Genomic DNA, 24,470 nt, shown 5'->3' with positions numbered 1-24,470 from the left:
GAGAGTTTCAAGCCTCAGGTTAAGCTTGTGCTTAGCTCCCTTTCTGCTAACAAAAGTTATTTTCCTGTAAGACACATGTTTTTTGACTTCCTTTTGGTGTCTCTCTATTAGAGCACTGTAAAAAAAATTCTACAATACCAGAAGGTTAATGATGATGACAATGATGATGATGACATTTGCCTGGATGATGAAAGCAGCTAATATTTATTCAGCACTTACAACAGGACATTATCCCATTAAATCCTCAGAACAAGTGTGTTTTATTACTCCCACTTTAAAGGTGAGGAAACTGAGGCTAAGACCTGTCCAAAGTCTCCACAGTATTTGGAGTGAGGATTTGAACCAACTCACTATGATTAGATATTGTTAACAAACAAAAAACCACAGACTATGCCCTCTTGCAACTGATAACCCAAGATGACAATAACACAAATAATAGAAAGAATATAGATTTAGGTGACCAATTTAAGATTGAATTCAAAAGTTAATAAAACCTCAAGATATGCTCTAAAAGGGTACATGTCTTGGAGGGTTAAGTGAAGACTAAGGCAACAAAGTGGCCAATTCACATGAAGTAATACAAAAGAACTAATATTAATAATGCCATGGCTTTGCAATTAGATTTTCAAAAGGTTTTATCGTACACATCTCATCTCAGTCTTTAAAACAGTTGTGACAAGGAAGCAGGTTAGACATTATAAGGTCCATTTCACAGAAGACAAACTAAGGCTAATCATTATCCTGGGCACGAGTATACATGGCTTGAGTATGTGGTACTAAGCTGACAGCCAGAACTGTCTAACTGTGAAGAAAAGTCAAGATTTCTAAGGCAAAAATATTGCATTTTGACAATTGTTAGGCTAAAGGATGTTTGAGGGTTGGAATATTCACATTTTTCTAATAATCTATGTCTAGTTAGTTTAAAAGAGCTAAGACGGCAACAGAAAAATAATTTTCATTTTCGGCAGTGAATTTTACTGACAATTCTGTTGCCATTTTAGTGTGATTCTGCAACAATTCCTAGGTTTTATCAGTTAACCTTAATACGAAAATATACCCTAGAGCTGTGCTTCCATGAATTCTGCATTTAACCCAAGTGTCAAATTCACAAGTAAGCTCATTATATGTAAGAGCTATTGCCTACTGAGTAGAAAAATACTCATTTCACACCTTAAATACTATAATACTATTTAATAACAGCACTGGCCTGCCAACTATTAAAAGCTCGTTTTTATATACTGTACTACCTGAGCTTTCTATCTTGCCTTTTTAATTACAACAATAAATTAATATCCCAACATTACAACACTGACAGGCATTGATTAAAACCATATTAGTTAACAACATTAGTATTTATTGTGCAAAGGTGCATTAGGAGTTCATTTTTAGAGTACAATTATCATTCAATAATACGAAGATATTTGAATCTTCAAACTATTCAAGAACAAAATAAACTACAAGATAATACTGTGTCTTCACATCAACACATTTCTCTTAACTTTATATTATGTCCATTATTTACTATAATTAGCTAAACTATAAATGTAATTGTAAAATATAATTCACCAAAAAAATGTATATATATATATATGAATTTTCCTTGCTTTGAAATGCATCTTTATTTTTCTTTTGCCTTGGTTATTTTTTATTGTATTTATATCTAATAACAATATAACCACCATAGATTTCACATATATTATGTTAACATTCCTCAGTCACATGCCAAATCACGAATATTTATTTAACTATCTTTTATATTTACTTTGTGGTTTTTTTGTGTGTGACCAGCTGTAACATGTTCAGACAGAGGATTCTACCTGTTATTTAATATGTCAAATTCCAAGCTTTATATTACACCTCAGCACTAAAAGAAGAATTTGGAGAATTCCACCATTCATATGGTGGGAGGGGTACAGTGAAATTTAATGACAGCATATGAGCCTTACTGCTGTGACAATACCTTCTAGAACACCATGGGAACATAAGCCTTTTGTAGTATCCAGGACACTTGAATGACTGATTATTTATACAGACCCCAACTGGCATAAAATAAAGATGTCAAGTGTTTCAATTACCATTTCATTTCTGGAATTCATAAACAAATTGTAAAAACTTCCACATTTACCACATTCTTATTAAGTGCTTCCTGTATACAAGGCCCTACTCTAGATTAAAAGCTCGCCTGGGATCTGAAGAAACAAATGACATAGTTCCAATTAGGGATACAGAATATGTACTCAAGTAAAAATATAAAGATTCTAAGCCTAAATTCCATATTTATTATATAAAAGGAGTTACAGCTTAATATTCAAATGAGTTTCTAAGTGTACAGTGGTTCTTGCATTTATTTTATGGTGTCATTACATAAATATCACAACTAATTAACCATAAGGAGAATGTATTCCAACTAAAGTATTTCTTTAAGAATCTACAATGTCAAAATGTATTACTGAATTTGTACTTTTTTCCCCTAAAAGAAAACCACCCGGTTCTTCTATCATTTTGGTTCAGTATATGAATTTTCAAACATTACTGGAAATACTTTAATCTTTCTTCTTCCTAGATTTCCATGTTACGAAGGGACAAAATCCATAAACACTTACTCAAGCAAACTCCAGTTCTAAGGAGAATATTAACAAAAGACGAGACAAAAATACATGTTTTCTTAACAAGTATATCGTTTTTCAAAAATCACTAATTGAGAAATAACTGCCCTGTTTGCTGAAAAGCCAAACAGGATATTAACAAACAGCACATAATGTAACCATGGATTACATTTTATACTTTCTTAAATGCTCTCATAAGCAGTACACTCCATTTTAGCAGGAAACTTAAACAAAAGGAAGCCTTTAATACTGTAACAGATATACTGAAAAAACAAAAACAAAAATGGATTATAATGAAGCTTAATACTATATGTGCATTCATTCCAATTATCCTACTATGGGATAACAACAGACATCTACAATAAGTCCATTTGCTCAAGAACTTAGAATGTTGCATTTTCCATTACTCAATAAGTCTGCAGAACAACTGCATCTCACAATATTCTTTATGTTTGTCATACTTTTAAAGCACAGGTAACAGTTCCTTACTACTGTATTAGAATCCTGTAAGATTAGGGATCTTGCACATCATCTTGTAATATTATGTATCTATGTATTCATCACCTACCTATAGGAATTAAAAGTCCCATCAGAATCTAAAGTAGAACTTGTTCTTCTTCCATTTTTATTTGAATCTCCTGGAAAAAAAAATTAAAAACACTGAAATAATGGAGATTATGAAACTGAATATTTCAATTGAAAAGCTACTGTATAACAGCTCTATGCAGTATATAGGGTTAAAAAGCATATATCCCCTTATCCCTCCCCCAAATATCTTTTGTAATCAGAGCCCTTTAGGCAAAAAATTCATTTTGATGCTTAAATATAAACCACCACCACCATGCCTAACTTGGATAGGAATACTACCAAAGTAATTACTAATGGGAACAAATGAAGTACAGTACAGACATTTTCTTCTTATGACTCCCAGACAAAACCAATTTATAAATCATTTAATCATATACTAATGTTTATAAACAAAGGGCAAATTTTTGTTAGTGACCAAATCACCCATCCTGACCACTGGTACAGTCAAAAGAGAGTGGGCAGACATCCGACCTGAAATGTTTTCCAGCCTCCAGTTCTCCACTCTCTAGGAAACTGGTACGCAGAGAGGTAACAGAAAGCAGACTTAGGAGGTGATGATCAAGAATGCACTCTTGTGAGCTTTTAATACACATTAATATTGTTCCCAAAACTTTGTTTTAATTGTGGGCAAAAGATCAGCAGTTTAAAAAATGAAAAAACAACAACATCAAAAGGTATTTCTGTCTCATGTTGTAATAAACATTTTGGGAAAGAAAACATTTCACTCAGGAAACTGGCATATTCATAAAATCAGATTTAGACTAGATTCACATCTATCAGTTTAAAGATTACAGAATAAAAATAAATTTGTTAAATAAGTGATTACCAATACAATATGAAATATATATTCTTATTGATAGAAATTTAACTTGAATCATTTGTTTTAAAATATATACATCAAAGTATAATTTTTATGAAACCATAGTGTACTACTATTAAATATATCATTTATTCTCAGAAATAAATTAAAAAGACTAGAATCCGATTACATTTCATACTTCTAATTCCCGTAATGTAACTTTCAAACATCAGGTTATATTCATTTTTATGATATTTAAAGCTTAATAATTTAATGATTTATCCAATTTTAATTTATACTTTTAATCCACTTTGAACAATCTAAGGTGCCACTGGAGATCATCACAGTGGTCCTGGTTAAGTCAAATAATAATTACAGAGCTTTCACTTTAAAGATGAGATTATTTTTAATTATTGAGTATAGTACTTGAGGTACCATACTTCTATAATTATGCTACTCATTAAATGGTTATTGAAAGCTGAAATGTAATTTTAATGACAGCTACCTATTTTTCTTTGCACATTTTATAGTTGACAGATTAGTCAAGAATGTTGTTTCTCTTCAAAATCTTTGCAGCTGCGCCAAAGTGTTTAGGAGGACGAAAACCGGACTGAGCCCACTCACTGAACTTTTAACTCTATTCTTTTTGCAAAATGCACTTTCAGTTTTTCTTTTTCATTAAACAAAAATCCTAAAATGGCTTACAGCATTCAAAAATGTTGCCAAATTTTATAGAAGAAAATAATCCAGAAACACTTAAATGTTTAAGAACAATCTAGCTGGGCAAATTTTGTTAATTCTTTGAAAACATCGACACTGTAAGATTATTCACACAACATACTTCATTTTTTTCAAAATAAATTAATGTATTATAATAAACTAAAAAGATTTAAGGAAAATTAGTCTTTGTCTGGCTAAACGAAAATTTCTTACAACACATGTTATTTAGCAGCTTGCAGACATTTCCTGTGAAACATTCCATAATCAGCATAGAATAAGTACTATTTTATACATTTAAAATATGAGCCTTCTTTCTCTTTAAAACAAAAGATTATGATAAAATCTCACAAATAGAATATTTCTTCCCTTCTGCTGGTATTTATCAGATCAAATATAAAATCTTTCAAATTTTCAATTTTTTAAACAACTAGGTTTTGTCATCATAATATATTACAAAGGTTTTCTTCATTTTATATATGTTTTGATATGACTATACCACATTAAATGTAACCTTCAAAGGATGGTAATCAGAAAAAAAAGCAGTTTTTCTTTCTCTAAAACATACCAAATAAGGACTACAATTGTTTCTCTAAACAATATTAGAGAAAAGATTTCAGAGTTTGCTATACGGGGAAAAGGCAATAAAGTTTTGGAGCAGGAAAAACTGCTTTGTTCCTTCAATCCTCTAGTTGAAATTAATTATAGCAAATGTTTATGAAAACATCTGTTCCTTACAGTTATAAATTCTTAATTTTAGTATGGACGATTCCAGACTCTTATTTTGGAAGGAAACTGACCGACAATTGAAAGGTTTACAAAAGAACAGACAGAATTTGTAATTCTAGAGAACTATATATACAGTGTGCTATATCCTGTAGAGATTTTCGTTTGTGTGAAACATTTGGAGGAGCTGGTGACTAGGAGAAATCAAAGACAAACAGAGAGGCTCATCTTTCATTTAAGATGTTATACAATAAAAACATGTCTGTAACACAAGAAAACACCAACTAAGCATTGCAAACAAATGTTACTTTACTATCAATCTAATTTGGAGGTAAGTATAGTAAAATAAGTATTAATTTTACTAGGGATTGTAATAAGTCAAATGTCAACACAATCATGGGAAGGTATGCACAGTGTTCCCCCAAAATAACAACAGAGGGTGCAAGAGAGTTTAATATGATTTTCACTGCTGTTCTTAGTGTTGAACGAAGTTGTCAGTGGTTGTAACTAAACGAGGATGCACAGGCTGTTTTCGGGTCTCTCCCTCTCTCTGTCTCTCACAAACACACACACGCATGCACACATAAATACGTTATTAAAGTAATCTTACACAAAGGCCTCTACATGAGCAAACAGCTCTACTTAAATGTGTTTTAAGATAACAGACTTCCTTTCACTTGCTTGAAAAGTAGAGTAAATTTTTAAAATACAATTGTGATTTTAAAGATATTTCAAGTTTTAAAGTAAACTAACCAAGAAAATAATCTAGATATATTTATTGAACAAATTTTAAATAAATGCATAAATTATATACAATATATAACATACATATTATATAGGTTACTATAAATGTATAACATTGTACAATATATTACATATTTAAGGAACAGTTCATCGATTACTTGTGACTATTACACTTTGAAGTTTACATAACACATTCATTTCTCATTAGTTAGTAACTTTGTAAAATGAGTTAATAACATTCACAATTAAACTAAGTTGACTGATTAGAAGAAAACATGCTTGTAGTTATGTTATTTTAAATGAGGATACAAAGAGCATTGTATTTTCCATCAGTAATTTCTAGTATACATGTATGTAACTTATTAAAGCCAATAATATGTATAATGATGACTTAAATTTCAAAGCAGGATTAATTGAACTCTGGACCCCTTTTCAGCTTTTACTGCAGTCCTGTTTAGCCAAGGGCATTTATACTATCTTATCTGTACACTACTGAAATCATGTTAAACAAAGGTTTAACAATAGATTTCTATAGTGCTTTATAGGCACAAACATCTGCTTTATGAAGGGAGAACCAGAGATTTCAAACTAGGTTAGGTTAAAAACAACCAGAGTAATGCTACAAATAAGCACACCTACTCAATCGCGCCTTCAGTTTACCTCTAAAAAACATCAAGTTTTAAAGTATCACCTCACACTAAGTATGAATTCTGCAAAGTATTACATAATTTAAAAAAGAGTTTCTTCTCTCAATTGTTAGAGAAGTGTCACCAAGTGTGTGTGATGAATATTTAAAAGTAAAAGGGGAAAAAAATTGGTTCAAACTAAGTTGAAAACAAAGCTATAGGTAGCCACATTTTAGTTGTGATGGGATAATATGGCATAATTGAAACATAAAATAGACGACCTAAGACCTGGGAGCAAAAGCTGCTCAGAGTTTCTTTGGGAAATCAGGACATTCAAAAGCATCCATATATACACAGGAATGTAGAAGGCCACACACATGCCCAAGGCAAGATGCATGATCCTATAGGAACTGGAAGGCTGTAAGCTTCCACCTCACGCTGATCACTAGCATAAGTGAAAGCCTTGCTAAATGATGAAGGACAGCTGTGGCATAGAGCCAATCTGCAAAGACAAGGAAAGGTTCTGGGTTTTTGTTTGGTTTTCATTATTTTTTTAGCTCCTGGCATTCAAAGAAATCTCTGTCAAAATTGTAGCTGAACACAATCTACAAAATAAAGACTTCAGTGACTACACGTCAAAGAGTAAGTCTCTGCAAAAATAAAAAATAGTTCAAGAAAATCACTAAACAAATAGACTAAAACAGTCTTCAAGAATATAAAAAAATATCAAACCCTGAGGAAGGAGAGAATCTGATTTCCAGAGTGACCAAGTTATAATATTAAAATATCCAATTGTCAACAAGAACAACAAAAAAAGTCACAAAGCACACAAAGAAACAAAAAGCATGACTCATGGAAGGGACAAAAATAAACTGACAAACTATCCCTGAGAAATCTAGAAATTGGTATTTACTAGAAAAGGATTTTGTAACAACTGTCTTAAGAGCAAAAAGAAAACATGGACAAAGGAGGAAAGGAAATCATGTAAAAAATGAAGATACAAAATGAGAATATCAGTAAAGAGGTAGAAATTATAAAAGGAAACAAACAATTTCTAGAGCTGAAAAATACAATAACTGAAATAAAAAATTCACGGTTCAACAACAGATGTGAGCAGGCAGAAGACAAAAATAGCAAACTTGAAAATGGAACAATTGAAATTATGGAGTCTGAGGAGCAAAAAGAAAAAAGAATGAAGAAAAGTGAACAGAGCCTAAGACACTTATTTGATACCATCAGGCATATCAACATACACATTATACCAGTCTGAGAAGTAAAAGAGAGAGAGAGAGAAAGAAGCAGAAAGAATATTTGAAGAAATAATGGCCCAAAACTTCCCAAATTTGATGACAGACAAAAATCTACAAATCCAAGAAGCTCAATGAACGAAAAGTAGATTAACCCAGAGATACACTGTAAGCACACTGTTCAGACAAAGATAAAGAGAGAATCTTGAAAGAACCTAACAGAGAAGTAATTTGTCACAACAAAGAATCTTCAGTAAGATTAATAGCTGATTTGTCATCAGAAAACATGCACACCAAAAGAAAGTGCGGTGACATATATTTAAAGTGCTTAGAGAAAAGGACTGTCAACCAAGAATCTTATATTTAGCAAAATACTCCTTCAAAAATGTGTGAGAAATTAAAACATTCCCAGAAACGCAAAAGCTGAGAGTTTGATACTACTTGACATACCGTAGAAGAAAAGCTAATGGTAGTCCCTCAGGTTGAAAGGAAAACACTAGACAGTAACTCAAAACTGTGGGAAGAAATAAAGATGTCTGGTAAAGATAAATATGTAAGCAAATATAGAGCTAGTATTATTGTATTTAAAGTTTGTAATGCCATGCTTCATTTCCTATAAGATATAAAAGATAAATGCCTTAAAAAATCTACACTACTGAACAATAGTGTATTAAAATGTACTTTGTGACACAACATAAAAAGTGAAGGAAGACAGAGCTGTATAGAAGGACATGCTTTGTATGCTATGAAGCTTTGGGATTAACTTGGAATAGAGTGCTATAAATTTACCATATTAAATTTCATCCCTGTGATAACCACAAACATATCTAAAAATTACACAATAGGAATGACAAGGAAACCAAAATGGGTACTACAAAAAAATCAACTGAAAACAAGAAAAAGCACTAATGGAGGAAATGAGGGAGGCAAAGGTACAAAAAATACAGAAAACAACAGCAAGATGGCAGAAGTTCTCTCTCATCAGTCGTTACCGTAAATGTAACTAAAGTTTCCTATTAAAGGCAGAGAATAATAGAACGAAAAAAAGAAAAAAATATGATGCAGCTATATGTTATCTACAAGAGACTCACTTAAGATCCAAAGGCACAATAGACTGGAAGTGAAAGAATGGAAAAGACATTTCATGTAAAAAGTAACCAAAAAAGAGATAAGGTGGCTATAGTAATATCAGACAAAATAGACTTTAAGTCAAAAAATGTTACAAAAGATAGGGGCCGGCCCGGTGGCGCAGAGGTTAAGTTCGCACGTTCCGCTTCTCGGCGGCCCGGGGTTCGCTGGTTCAGATCCCGGGTGCGGACGTGGCACTGCTTGGCAGCCATGCTGTGGTAGGCGTCCCACGTATAAACTAGAGGAAGATGGGCACGGATGTTAGCTCAGAGCCAGGCTTCCTCAGCAAAAAGAGGAGGACTGGCAGTAGTTAGCTGAGGGCTAATCTTCCTCCAAAAAAAAAAAACAAACAAAAAAAATGTTACAAAAGATAAAGACATTACGTATCTATAAAAGGGTCAATCCATCAAGAAGATATAACAATTACAAACATGTATGTACCAAACAACAGAGCATAAAAATATCTGAAAAGTAAATATTGACAGAATTGAAGGTAAAAATAGTTCTACAATAATAGTTGAAGACTTCAATACATCATTTTCAACAATGGATAGAACATTTAGACAGAAGATCAATAAGGAAATAGAGGACTTAACAACACTGTAAACAAACTAGACCTCACACACATACGAAAAACACTCTACCCAACTACAGAATGCACAATCTTCTCAAGTACACATGGAACATTCCCCAGGACAGACCATGCGTTAGGCCACAAAACAAGTCTCAATATATTTAAAAAGACTGAAATCATACAAAGTATATTCTCTGACTACAAAAAAAATGAAGCTAGAAATCAACTACAGAAGGAAAACTAGAAAATTCTCAAGTATAATAAATGTAAATATGTGTGTCTTCAGATGGACAGACAAATAGGTAAACATGTGGTTGGTGTCTACATAAACACAGCCGTTTTAACTTTTAAGGGAAAAAGAAATATCCTGCTGCTGATCTTTGGTTAAACTTTAAAGTTTCCAGGAAAAAACACTGAATTGGTAAAATTAAACTGCAACATTCAATTTAATGAAATTATGAAGTGGATGCATTATAGCATCATGGTTAAAAGCTAAAGCTCAGGTAAGACTGACCTGAGTACATACTCCATCATTTACTTGCTCTGTTATTTAATTGTTCAATATCTCAGTTTCCTCATCTGTAAAATGGAGATAACAGTTTCTACCACAAAGTGTGGTTATGAGAATTAAATGAGCTAAGTGCAAGTAAAGTGTTTACAGCAGCCTGTAGCAGCACAATGTAAGTCCTCAATAAATGTTAGCTATCTTTTTTATGAACATTTTAATTGATGTATTTAAAATGCTGGATCCAGTAGAGGAATAAAAGTAAAAGGCTACTGGTTCTATACAAAGAGAATAAACATTCATAATTTAAATATTGAAAATTATAACTCTTCTCTTCTTAGTAATTAAAAAGCATAATTTCTGATAACCTTTTTTTTTTTCTCTCTGAGGAGGATTTGCCCTGAGCTAACATCTGTTGCCAATCTTCCTCTATTTTGTATGTGAGCCACTGTCACAGCATGGCCACTGATAGATGAGTGGTTCCCCCACCTGGTAACCAAACCCAGGCCACTGAAGCAGCGCATGGCAAACTTAACCACTAGGCCGTCGAGGCTGGCCCTGAAAAATTTTTTAATTAACAAAAAGGTTCCTTCATGAATTATACAATTCTGTGCAAGATTTATGGTATCCTTTTACTATCCTTCCTGGTGATGATCATACCAAATGTTGAATATGACATAAAGAAAGAGAGTGGAGAAATAGTAGAATTATAGCCTTAAAATATAAAGCCACTAATCCATGAGCTTAATATATAAATGTTTCTTAGAATTGACAAAATGTAGACAAAGAACTCAAACTATAGTCAATCTAGTAATAAACTAAAACTATCACATATAGGATAGTATACAATATTACACGTGCATCAGAATAAAACAAGCTTTAAGAAGAATTCATTAATGATTCTGCAACTGAATGGAAACAAGGTCTAATTTTGAAGATAATCACAAGTATAACTATCCAATTTAAGTTAAAATGTATAATACACAAATGCAAATATTTCTATTTATTCTGATTGTTATTTCTGGGTGTTTTTTTACTTCTCTGGGCATTCCATGGATTTAAAGTTGCTTCATGTCTCAGGAAAAAACAAGTAGACAAGGAGTCAATCAAGAAAACAGAATTCTAATGAAAATTCATCTCTCTGGATTCTACCATCCACATCTATTACAAGAAGGGTAGAGCCAGATCAGGCTAAGCTCATGAATATGTTGATCATCCAAATCACCTGGGGACAGGTATGTAGAGTGCATCTGTGTGTGTGTGTGTGTGTGTGTGTGTGTGTGTGTGTGTGTGTGTGTGTGTGAGAGAGAGAGAGAGAGAGAGAGAGAGAGAGTGTGAGAGAGTGAGAGACAGAGAATTTGAGAGAAAGGTGAAATTGAGATAACCATGGGTCAGGTCCAGGATTCCCTACTTTTAAAAGGTTTCCTAGATTATTTTGATGATTCCTGAGACTTTCCTAGTCCAAAATAATAGGCTTCTACTATAGTAAAAGTGACAATCTCCTATAGAAGACAATTTAATTTGCCCCAATTAGGGAGATAATATTGAGTATCCTACGTGTCATCATTTACTATGGACTATCAATAAGGCACAAACTTTGATCTCATTTTTCAGCAGTACTATAGACTGCATGGAGCTATGCCAACTCTGTACATTACCCTAATGTGACCAGTAGGATATAGTAGATTACTGTAGGAAGGGTGCAGACTGGAGATGTCAAACAGAACACTGCTATCAGCCTCTGTGGTTCTCCCGTGGACCATCTGGGCCGTAAAAGCACCTTCCTACAAAAGACTTCACAATGCTGTAATTTAGATAATTACAAAACACATTTATACTAAGTAGATAAACAACAAAGTAGATTTTGAGAAGAGTTTCCTCAGAAGTAAACGTGTTGACAAAGAACATTTAATAATAGTTCTTTAAACTTGGAGAAAGAGTATTAAGGCCTAAGATAATTATTACATAATTTGTCCTTTACTACATTTTTTCTTAACAAAAATACAAATAATTTGGTTTAAACTTTGACTAGCTGACATTTTTAATTTTTCCACTAGTGTTACAAAAGTTTTAATGAAACTTGCCCAGGCCCCAAAAGAACCACAATAGCTTTTCAAAGAGAATCTAATTAATACTTATTGAATTCTAACCCTGACATTAAACTGCATGTTCAGTGCCCAAAATACATAATATTTGCTAAATAAAATACAGCATTTCTGGTATTGAAGTCCTATTTGATTTTCTATAAATCTTTCAAATAATAACCATAAAATATTTGTGTTATTCATTTTCTTCAGTGTCTAAAAAAAGGAAGTATCTTTTTCTACAAAATAGATTCCTTTGGTCACTTCCCATTTTCACTACTGATTACAAACAGGGCTAGATCCTGTAAGATTGGTTTAACATCTAGTGGACAAGACCTCATAAAATGTAAAGACACCCATTAACCCCAAGTACTTAACTTTAGATAATTAACACTAAATATTTCCCTTTTCAGTATGGAAAATTAAAGTGGGAATTATTTGAAGGATATAAATTACATCCACAAACAAGGGTAAATAATCTTATTTATGTCTTTTAAATGACAGCTAAATGAACAAGTTCTTATATCAAAGATCTACTTAAAAAGTGTAGCAGACATTTTAACTATAAATTCCCAAAGCTCAGATGAAGAATCAAGGGTAAATATTCTTAAACATATCTTTAGTCTGACAAATGATTTACCAAACTAAATCACATTAAAATATAGTAATCTAAAAATCCTCAAATATAAAAATTTTTAAATGTTTACCATTTCCTTCAGATAAAAAAATTCAACTATCCTTTTAGAGTATTAAAAAAATCAAAGTAGTTATTTATTGAGCATTTTATCCAAACTAACAAATTTAGTTATCTGGATAAACTGTAAAGGGGCCCTAGTTAATAAATGTATTTACTAATTCAAACTCCTAATCATGCACCTGGATGATGTGATAGCTTTTCTACTTTTTTAAGTCTTTCAACAATCACGTGTTGAACACTTCCTCTATTTTAGCACTAGTGATACAGTGGCAAGCAAAAGCTCAAAACCCGTCTCTGACATCCTTGAGTTTGTTGAAAGTTCAGCAGAGAGGGACAGTCAAAGCAATGTACCATGACAACTTTGAAAACTGTTATAGAATAAAGTTACACACCCAACCAGACACTAACTTCTGAGAGAAGAGGGGTCACTGACCACAAAGAACATGAAGAGCACTCCACTAGAGACCAGCATGTGCCAAGACTCTGTGAAGGTCATATTAAGGACTTTGGTCAAGGTGAATAGGAAGTCAGTGAAATTAGGGTTTTAAGCAGAAGTAGAACATGATAAGGTTTGTAGATTTGAAAAGGTCACTTGAACTTCTGGATGAAGCGATTTGAAGGTGAGTGTAAAGAGAAGGAGAATAGATGCAGGAGACGGAGTAAGAAGCTCTTGTACTCCAAGGTAAAAGATGAGAGAATAGCCATATCAATGATACTACTATGATACCATCTTAAGGATGGCAACTTACCATTTTTAAAGCTCATTAATGTTATTTACTGAGAGCTTACTATGTGCCAGGTACTCTTTCAGGAACTGGAAGTACTACAGTGAACAAAACAGAATGGGGGGAGGAGGTGCAGGGGGAGAAAACATAGGAAAATAAAGTCGTAACAGATAAGTTCAGATAGCTATAAGAACTGTAAAGAAAATAAAGTAGAATGATGTGACATTCAGTGACTGGAGAGGGTGCTCTCTGCAGGGAGAGGTAATATGTGATTTGAGATTCTAGTAACAAGAAAAAATTAGCCATTTAAACTTTACGGCAAAGGGCACACATGCAAAGGCCGGAGAGCAGAAGCTGGCTTTTAAAAGTTTTTAAAAAAGGCCAAGGTAGTTGGAAGGCTAGGAGTAAAGCAGTACAAGATGAGGTCTGTGGGACAACAAGGGGCCATAGAACTTGGGGTTTTCTGGGGAGAAAGTCTAGATTTTATAAGTACAATGAGAAGCCACCGGAAAGTTTTAAAATGATGAAAAAGATGATCTACTTTATGCTTGGAAAAGATAATTCTAGCTGCTATGTAAAGACTGGATTGAAAGTGGAGAGGGGGGCGGGGGGAGGCAAGATGGAAGCTAAGAGATCACTTAGGAGCTGGATCTCAGGATAACCTGATAAAACAGACAGAGACAACTGCATACTTAATTCTAAGATAGTCTAAATGACAATTTGAAATTCTTTGAAATGACTTAAAATTACTTTCATGGCAGAAAACTAAATAATTATGTTCCTAATATTTTATTTCCAACCACAATAATTATCTTAATCTGATTATTAATAATTTTATTTATTTTTATAAACTGCTTTCTACATAGATCAGAAATAAAGCACATTATAGATAACTAGTATGAATTCAGTCCCATTCAACATGAAGCACCACTTTAAGCCTATCTCTCAGTAGCTACAACTAAAAATTCTACGCAAAGTACAAAAAACAACTTCTTGAGGACTCTGAAAAGCAAATAGTAGCAAGCATTTTGGACAAAGGAGTCAAAGACACAGTGGTGGTGTGTTTTCTGGGTTTTTTCCCTCTCCTTTCTCTCTCAGCTTCGAGCTCAGGTCAGGCTGAATCTGAGAACTAAATAGGCACAGACAGCAAAAACTCTACTTCCATTTTTTCTGGGACTGGGAAAAGAATCCTCTTTTCTGTTTCCCTTTTCTCACTTCCAATCTTGCAATGAAGCCAGGCCTAATTGTAGAACTACTCTGCCACAGTGGATGGGTGGTTGCAGTGATGTGGACATATAAAACCTTGAGGAATAAAGCTATCTTTTCAGATAGAAAACTAGGAAAAGGAGTCCCTGCTGTGTGAACAGTGAGTGAGGAATCTCCATTATTTTCTTCTTTTCTCTTTCTGTCATCACTTGGCCACAAAAGTGGGCCCACTCACGGAGCTGTACAATAGCATGAGAGTCAAAAGCTCTAACAGAACAAGCCAGAGGGTGTCGGGTTATCCTGCAGAAGCTGGACAAGAGGATTCTCCAATTCTGTATATGAACTGACACAAATCCTGGGTTCACCACTAAGCTGTATATGCTCAAAACATACCCAAAGAAGCACAGCAAAAGCTTGGAGAATTGACCTATGATATAAACTACCACCAAAGTCAAAGACTAACCCCTGAGGGTCACATGCAAAGTACAAACTCAAAAAGCATAGAAAGGATTTTGAAAATTAAACTGACACTGGAACCACCACCCATAGAAGGTGAGGCAGAACTGGCAGTCTGAACCTAATTGGGGGGACTGCCTGTGAAAAGAAAAGAGGGAAAAAAAGAGGAGAGGAAAGGAGAAAGGAAAGAGGAAAGGAAAGAAAAGATTTCTCTAGAGGATTTCGTGGGATCTAGAGCTTCAAAAGAAAATACTCAAAATTTTCAGGATACAATCCAAAATTACTTGATATACCTAGAACCAGGAAAATCTGACCAACTTTCAAAGTACAATACAATCAAAAGATGGCAACCCTGAGATGACCCAGATGTTGGAATCAACAAACACTTACAGAAGCTACTATCACTTTTCTCCATGAAGCAATAGTGCATACTCTTGAAATAAATAGATAGACGTTCATTATTAAAAAAAAAAAGTAGAAGCTACTAAAAAGAATCAAATTGAAATTTTAAGACTGTAAAGTATAGTATCTGAAATTTAAAAAACAATTCACTAGATGGGCTCAATAACAACATGGAGTTGCCAGAGGAATAAGTCAGTGAATTGGAAGACAGATCAATAGAAGATAGCCAATCTGAAGGAGAGAGAGACACAAGATTTAAAAAATAAAATGAACAAGGTCTCAAGGAACCATGGGAGAATATGGACTCCTGGCAAATGTTCAGAATTCAAATCTTTTTAAAAACATTATCAGAATCACTTTCTATAAGTCATCAATATAATCTAATTATCTTCTCCATAGTTGTATTTAGTTTCAGTATAAAGAATAAATATAAAGTTTATCTAAATGAAAAATGAGATTATAACAGAATGTGGAAAGTAATTTGACCAATGCTAGTATTCACTTACTTTTCATTTCTTGGATATGTTTTATTTTTGCATTGTAAAACAAATACCTATACATTAAAAACTTGTACAGTTGAGAGAAATTAAGATAAAAACTAGCAAAAAGAAAAAGATTTTGAAAACAAAAAAGAAGAAAAGAAAAAGAGAAAGAAAAACACCTATAATGTAATACATGAGGGGAAATATTTTTCCTTTGTCTTTTTTCTATGAAATTGAAACCTCACAATACAGAAACAATTTTGTGTTCTATTATTTCATGTATAATTAGTGTAAGCACTTCTCCCATGTTATTTTAAAAACTTTTACAACACAATTTTAAATGGCTGCATAATACAGCAATCATGAATATTCTTTAACTATTTTTCTATAAATGGATATTTCCATATTTAAAATAGTTAACTGTTCTAAATAACACTATGGTAAATATCTTTGTGCATAAATCTTTCCCTACCTATCTTAAGACACAAAGTTAAATTGACTAGCTCTGGCTTTTACAAGTATTACAAAGTTAATACAAAGGTATTAACAAAACTACAAAATTAATACAAATTGATAAAAACCACAAAACTAACACACAATTATTGTGGAAAACTTTCAAATGCAGATTCATACAAGGAAGAAAATAAAAGGCCACTCATAATTTTACCATTGTTAGTATTTCAACAGATTTCCTCAAATTTTTAACAAAATGCACCATATATACATATTCTACTGTTTGAATACAATATATGGTTTCATATTATTGTAAAACAACCTTAAATGGCTGCAGAGAATTTTAAACAATAGCTGATCTTTACAGCATAGCCCAAAATAATTATAAACCACCAGTAAGTAAATATATTCCTACTGCTGCTCACTCTAGAGCATCCTATATAGAATTGTCTGTATGAGGAATAACTTGATTGAAAGTCAATGCCTAAAAGACTAGCATCTGCATTTTGTGAACCTATATTTATGTATTATAGAATACTGGCTGTTATCCCAAATCTATTTTCTCCTTTTTGTTGGGCATATGGCAACCCAGCTCCGGAATACATTTCACAGCTCCTTTATGCCTAGATGTGGCCCCGTATAAAATTATTTTTATTTATTTTTGTTTTCTGTATTTATTCTGCTTTGTGTTCGTTGAGCTTCTTGGATTTGTACTTTTGGGTCCGTCATTAATTTTGGGAAATTATCAGCCATCATTTCTTCAAATATTTCTTCTGTACCTCTCTTCTTCTGGGATTCCAATTACATGTACCATTTGCTATTGTCTCATGGTTCTCGGGTGTTCTCTTTAATTCTTATTTCTCTTTGCATTTCAATTTGGGTAATTTCTATTGATATATCTTCCAGTTTGCGGACTTTTTCTTTTTGTCTGTGTCAATTCTACTGATGACCCTTGTCATAGGCATACTGTGTTTCATCTTTCTAGGATTTCTATTCAATTTGTTGATATAATTTTCATCTCTCTGCTGAAACTGACCATCTGATCTTGCAAGTTGTCCAACTTTTCCACTAGAGCCTTTAACACAATTCACAGTTATCTGAAATTCCTTGTGAGACAATACCAACATCTGTGTTATAACTGAGTCTGGTTTTGATGACTGCTTTATCTCTTTTGAGCATATTTTTTTCTCGCCTTTTCATACGCTTTGTAACTTTTTGTTGAAGTTCTTATGTATTGCTGTCATCAGATATTATAAAAGTAGAGACTAAGGTAGTTGATGTGCTTGGAAATCATCACGCACTTTCTTCTAATAGAACTTTAGCACCGGGGTTTGAGTTACTCTAATTAGGAGTAGAGTTAGGTTTGAAACTTGTCATTGCTATGGCTACACTGAGAGCACCAGAAGATGCAAATTCCTATAGTGACACCTTGCATTGGGGATAGGGGATCTAGTTTGCCAAAGAGTTCTTTTCATTCTCGTAACTGCTCCACACTTGTCTTAAGTCTGTGTGAAAAAGGTTGTATGTCTTGCAAGTTCCTTCTTATCTGACACTTGTTATCCTGGCAGCAGGAAGTGAAAAATGGGTAAAAATGTTCTTTGATGTTTTGATTAAGTCTTAGTCTTTTTTTTTTTTTTTTTAAGTCTTAGTCTTAGACGAGCACTGTGTCCTCAGGTTTCATCTGAGTGCTTCTAGGTGACCCTTCTCCTTCCCTGGTATAGTTCTGGTTTCTGTAGACATTCCTACACCCACACCCCCAGGCGTTGAGGGTTTTTTTTCCCCTGTTGCTATTCCCAGCTGCAAAGGGATTCCACCAGTGCCCTAAGGCACCAGTAATTGTTGCAGCTCCCCCAAAAGAATATGGCTTTGTTCCATAAGAGAGAAGAGAGAGAGTCCAGGTGGAGATTATTGCTCCTCCTACTGTGGTTGCTATACTCTTCCCCCAGCTCTTTACCACAGGGGAGATTTTCTTTGACTGCCTAATGGGGTTCCTAAAGAAAAATCCACACAGACAGTGTGGAGTCCTCTTATTTGTGTAGTCCCCAAGGGCTTCACCTTTTCTCACCAGTACACACTCGGCCTCCACCAATTCAATGATCACTTTAGTTAAACTCTTTCTATAGGTGCCTGGCTGTGTCTTGCCCAGGTAAGTCAGTACTTGCACCTTGCCTCTCTCTGCAACAGAGAGCTGTGTGTCTCTCCTTATATTCTGGGCCAGTTCATTGCCCTGCAACTTCAGCATTCAACAGGTTCAAGAAAAGTAGTGAACTTGTTGTTTGTCCAGCTTTTTATTGTTGTAAAGTTGGGAATGATTTTTTTCCCCCCAGATCTCTACATCTCTGATCAGAAATGAGAAGTCCTCTCTACTATTTCTATTTAACTTTATGTATTATGGCTTTCAAAGCTTAGCATCATAACTTTCTACTTAAGTTAACTCACTCAGCAAATGTCCAGCTAAAGCTTACTATGTGGCAGGCAGTGCGCCAGAAGCTGATGTCTTCATTTTGCCAGTTAAGCAGCTAACTAACTTCTGTCATAGCAAACTCCCCACCAAGACAAGCTGATCCAATTTCTAACCTTAAGGATGAGTACTCTTAAGTCAGGGAAAAATATCTCATGATTATATTTATTTAAATATTGTAGTTTAATTCAAATAACTTAAAACACTTTGTGTGGCACCATAGAGAACAGAGATATGAGAACGATGAAGACTTGACCTCTTATCTCATACTTGCTTATAGAGAACAGTTCAAACATTTAAAAAATAATACTACAGAGCTCACTTTATCAATTACTCACAGTTTTATGTGTTTAAGGAGAATGTTAAGACAAGGGTAAATGAATACAAATCACTATTCACGGGTAAGAGATAGATAAAGGAACAATGCCTCAGAAAAAATGGAGTTTTCCTTGTAAAATTGACCCTATTAATTTATAGCAAACAGCAGACAAGGACAGGATTTAAAAAGAAATCCAGTAGGATATATCTGATTATATTATACAACAGGAATATATTACATAACAGGAATATATTACATGGAGTTGAGTGTAACCCTCATGGAATGTGGTCTATTTCATATTGATACCTCTAGGACTCTGGTGGTAAGTACCAGTCTTAAACCCTGAAGGCTGAATTTTTCAGTACATCAGATTTACCGGAGTCAGGTACTTCAAGCCAATTCTGTTCATATAAGAAATTATAGTATATATGTCAATTAATGAACATATTATGTGGCACCAAAAAAAAATCTGTGAGGAAGATCAGATATTTGTGAGAATCTAATCACTACAGTGTCTACATGTAAGAAAAAATACCCGGGAAGTCAAGCTTTCAGAATGTAAATTGATAAGGAAAATATCATAGTAAAAGGGGGTTAGAAGACTCTAATCTTAATGGCTTCGATTCTTCCAACTTGGTACAGTCATCCTTCCACATCTTTGGAGATAACTGTTAAGAACATTATGGTTTCTGAAACAACTGCTCATTCTGTAGCTAAGGCACAAATGGTCATTACCAATATTTACTGCTTTCCATTTCCAGCCAACCCTCCTTCTCACAGATTAAGTTATTCTCTAGGTATGTTAGTATCATTAGTTACATTATAGCCAAGTTCTTAATCTGGTCTCTCAGTCATTTTGCCTCTCTAATATGACCATTCCTGTTATTTATTTTACATAGATTTTATAATTTCACTGTCAAAAGGTAATGTTTTCCAAATGTTTCAGTTCTTATTATGTATACCCCACTATTGCTCATTTCAATATATACGCTGAAAGGACAAAGACGACGGATCACTTAAATACCACTTGAATATCAAACTCACAGGACTATGGAAGTTTAAAAAAAAGAAGATACTACATAGAAATGTTGGTAATCATACAATAATAAAAACTAACTTTAATATAATAGTGGGTCAGAGAGATTATTATACTAGCACATGCATGATTCAATCTTTCGATTAAAAAAGCACTATATTTAGAGTTATAAAAAGCTCAGAGAACTGGAAACAGAAATGCAGTCTAGGATAGATTATTCAGACTAATATAGAAGTCTTGGCATGAAACTAAGAGAACTGTGGTTGATCTACAGAACAGTTGGATTATGAACCAGAATATGCAAATCAGGTAACTATTTATGATAATTATTAAAATGTTAACTTGCAAATAAAGCACAAAAAATAAAATCCTACAGTAGGTTGATTCAAGCACAGTATAGGACAAGGCAGTATAATTAGAAGTATATGTAGTTTATGATATGTATTACTCACAGGCATGTTAATACTAAAGCAATGATGCAACAAGCACAGTTCAACTTCATTTTCAGTGAGGATAATCATTCATGTTTTCTTTACACATATGTACACACAAACACCTCTGTAGGATTGAAAGTCTCCTTTCCTTGCACATCCGACAGGTTTTGTTAGTATGTTCTTATGTATTTACTGTGGGTTTCTCTCAAAGCCCAGACTTAGAGGTGTTCACTCTTTCACCTCTGTATCCGATAGATACTGAGTTTGCTGATTCCTCGTCCACAATGCTTTGAAGCTGCTTTGGTCGTTCTTCATTTGCAAAACCACCACACTCCTTTCCCTGGCTTCATAACCTAACCCACGGACTGCTACTTCTCAGAAGATTCAGTATCTGCTTTCGTTTTCTCCCTCAATAGTTCTAAAACTACCAGAATAATTTTCACATAAATAATCACGTTCATCAAGGTAGGACAAAAGTCAAGGGCTTGCACTGCTCTGTGTATGTGTGTATGTGTGTGTGTGTGTGTGTGTGTGTGTATTTATGTTTTGTTTTACCTGATTACTAATTGAAATCTGAACTCACAACCCAAGAATCAAAGGTCCTTGTGAAGTGGTCTCCCATCCTCCCCAATTCCCTCTCTAAGATTTCAATGTTCTACAAGGTACTTTGGTTCTCATCACACTCATCATCTCATTTTACACAATCCTTTCAATCTGTCCTCCCTACCTATGCTTTGAATTTCTGCTTCATTGATTCTGTTCTTTACTGCTTCTAACAGATATTTTATTTCAGCTATTATATTTTAATTTCTTATAATTTCTTGCTAGCTCCTTCTTTACTTTTTCCGATATCTCAGCCAAACTTCTTTTCACCTCAGGCTTTTACCATCTTTCATACCTGGCATCAAAAGAACATGTATGCTTACTGAAAACACAAAGAACATTTTAATAAAGTTTACTTCCTAGATTTAAATCTTTTCCACAAATATGTCTTTTCTCTGTCCCCTAAGAACAATGCTCCCCTTATTTTATACTACTGAATCCTGTGGTCGTTGTTTGACTCTTTACTCATTCTTGAAGAAGTCAGCTCTGCTCTGTCCTAACAAATGGAAGAGAAGGGGATGGTGGGGTAACTTAATTTCCTTGGTCTCCTTCATTACCCACATATTTATATTTAAACCTTTCAGATCTTAAGAACCCTCGCCAAGTTTATAGTATTAGTTGTTGTTTGCTTACTATGGCTCTAAAGAAGAGAGCTCACTTGGGCTCTATAAAAGAATGATAAAGCCTGGATAAACTGAAGCATTACCTTCCCTTTAAAGGTAGCGCAATAAAAATGCAATGCCAGACTGCATAGATCCCATGGTTCTACATACATTCCTGGCATTAATTTTCCTATTTCAGAATGCAATGTGCCATGAGCTATCTTCTTTTACCTTGGCCACATTACATTATCAGGAACATCACTTATAAATAAAGCAAGGCACTAATCGGTGAATAATTGATAGTAAGAGGTCAGCATGGTCATGAAATGGTCCTCTCTGTCAGAAAGCAACTCCCTCAGAGCAGAAAAGGACTTCTTTCCTCAAAGGCTTAGTATGTCAAACATATAAACAGGCAATGGAATTAAAAAACAACTAAAAAATAAAAAATAAAAAACCTCCTACCACCATTCTGTCTCTAAATGCCATTTTTGATTTGGTTTGTAGAAATTTTTCATAGTGTCTGGCAAGTTACCAGTAAATAAGCTGGGTTGCAGCAATGTTTAATTTTGTATCACTATTTCTACTTAATTTGCTGGTCCCTTTTTGCCTACTTTGGGGTTCTACTGCTTTGGATAATATGGTCATCATCTCAAGCTCACTTTCTCTAAGATCTTCTGTTCGGAGTTCTTTGATTATCAGCTATGCTATTCAAGTCAATCATCAACCATAGGAAACCTGACTGTTTGTTCAATAAACTAGGACAGGGATTAGGGTGAGGAGGGAAAGTTGCACACTTACCTTGCTCATAAAATTTAGGGGATGCCAAAAACTCAGTAAGACAAAAATATTTTAACATAGTATTTTTTACAAACCACATGAATGCGAAAAAGAAAATCCATAATTACAAAATATCAAAAATTTGAATGAAGACAAGATCAGGAACATTGCTATTCCAAGCCACATTAAAGCATAAGGCAAATGGAAAATCAGTAATACTGATCCTTTCACTTGCCTCACCCTAATCTCAGCTTTGAAAAAACCATTTGCGCAACTATATGTCCCAGCCACTGATCTCTGCTCTGATCACTGCATAAGAACAACATGGGGACTGCTGATGGGGTCCACACAATCTCATGTGATCCTGTCTCAATTTATCCTCTTCTCACAGCGATTGGTGATTTTATTATTAATTTTATTGACACATTATTTCTTAAGTTCTTTATCTGTACTTGCCTTCCTTACTCTTAGTTAAAATCAAGGTCATCAAACAAGAGTTACTGGTTTTCCCAACTGACCGCTCGACTCCAACACAAAATGTCACCACATACTTCACACTAACAGAAACTTCTCTGAATATTCACCAACATTCTTCTGTTTCTCTTCTATCTCAGAGGAAGAGACTTCTCTCTCTTTTTTGTTTTACTTTTGTTTTAATTGCAGGAACACTGGATTACAACATTATATAGCTTTCAGATGTACATCATAATATATTTGAAATTCTGTGAAAATTACATCATGTTCACCACCCAAAAACTAATTATAGTCCCTCACCTCACATGTGAGCCTAATCACCCCTTTTGCCCTGCCCTCCCCTTCCCCTGTGGTAACCACCAATCCAATCTCCATTGCTATGTGTTTGTTTGTCGTTGTTTTTATCTTCTACTTATGAGTGAGATCATACGGTATTTGACTTTCTCCCTCTGACTTATTTCTCTCAGCATAATACCCTCAAGGTTCATCCATGTTGTCAGAAATGGCCAGATTTCATCATTTCTTATGGCTGAGTAGTATTCCATTGTGTATAAATACCACATCTTCTTTATCCATTCATCCCTTGATGGGCACCAAGGTTGCTTCCAAGTCTTGGCTATTGTGAATAATGCTGCAGTGAACATAGGGGTGCCTGTACCTTTATGCCTTTGTGTTTTCAAGTTCTTTGGATAAATATCCAACAGTGGGATAGTTGGATCATATGGTAGATCCATTCTTAATTTTCTGAGAATACTCCACACTGCTTTCGATAGTGGCTGCACCAGCTTGCACTCCCATCAGCAGTGTACAAGGATTCCCTTCTTTCCACATCCTCTCCAACACTTGTTTCCTGTCTTGTTAATTACAGTCATTCTGACCTGAGTGAGGTGATACCTCATTGTAGTTTTGATTTGCATTTCCCTGATAGCTAATGATGTTGAGCATCTTTTCATATGTCTATTGGCCATCCGTATATCTCCTTTGGAGAAATCTCTGTTC

At 34.1% G+C, this 24,470-nt stretch overlaps 1 protein-coding gene across 2 annotated transcripts in view; it reads right to left on the bottom strand.

Annotated features, from left to right (window-relative positions):
- The window catches only part of TBC1D5 (TBC1 domain family member 5), a 564,348-nt gene that overhangs the window by 277,289 nt on the left and 262,589 nt on the right, over positions 1-24,470 (bottom strand). For both annotated transcript variants that reach the window (XM_014842157.3, XM_014842161.3), the window contains exon 5: positions 3,175-3,244. In XM_014842157.3, coding sequence (XP_014697643.2) covers positions 3,175-3,244 — 70 coding nt within the window. The remainder of the gene's footprint in view (positions 1-3,174; positions 3,245-24,470) is intronic.

This window comes from Equus asinus, chromosome 21 (assembly GCF_041296235.1).
Source record: "Equus asinus isolate D_3611 breed Donkey chromosome 21, EquAss-T2T_v2, whole genome shotgun sequence".
Lineage (NCBI taxonomy): Eukaryota > Metazoa > Chordata > Mammalia > Perissodactyla > Equidae > Equus > Equus asinus.
The sequence above is the reverse complement of the archived record's forward strand: the minus strand, read 5'-3'. Positions and strand labels throughout refer to the sequence as shown.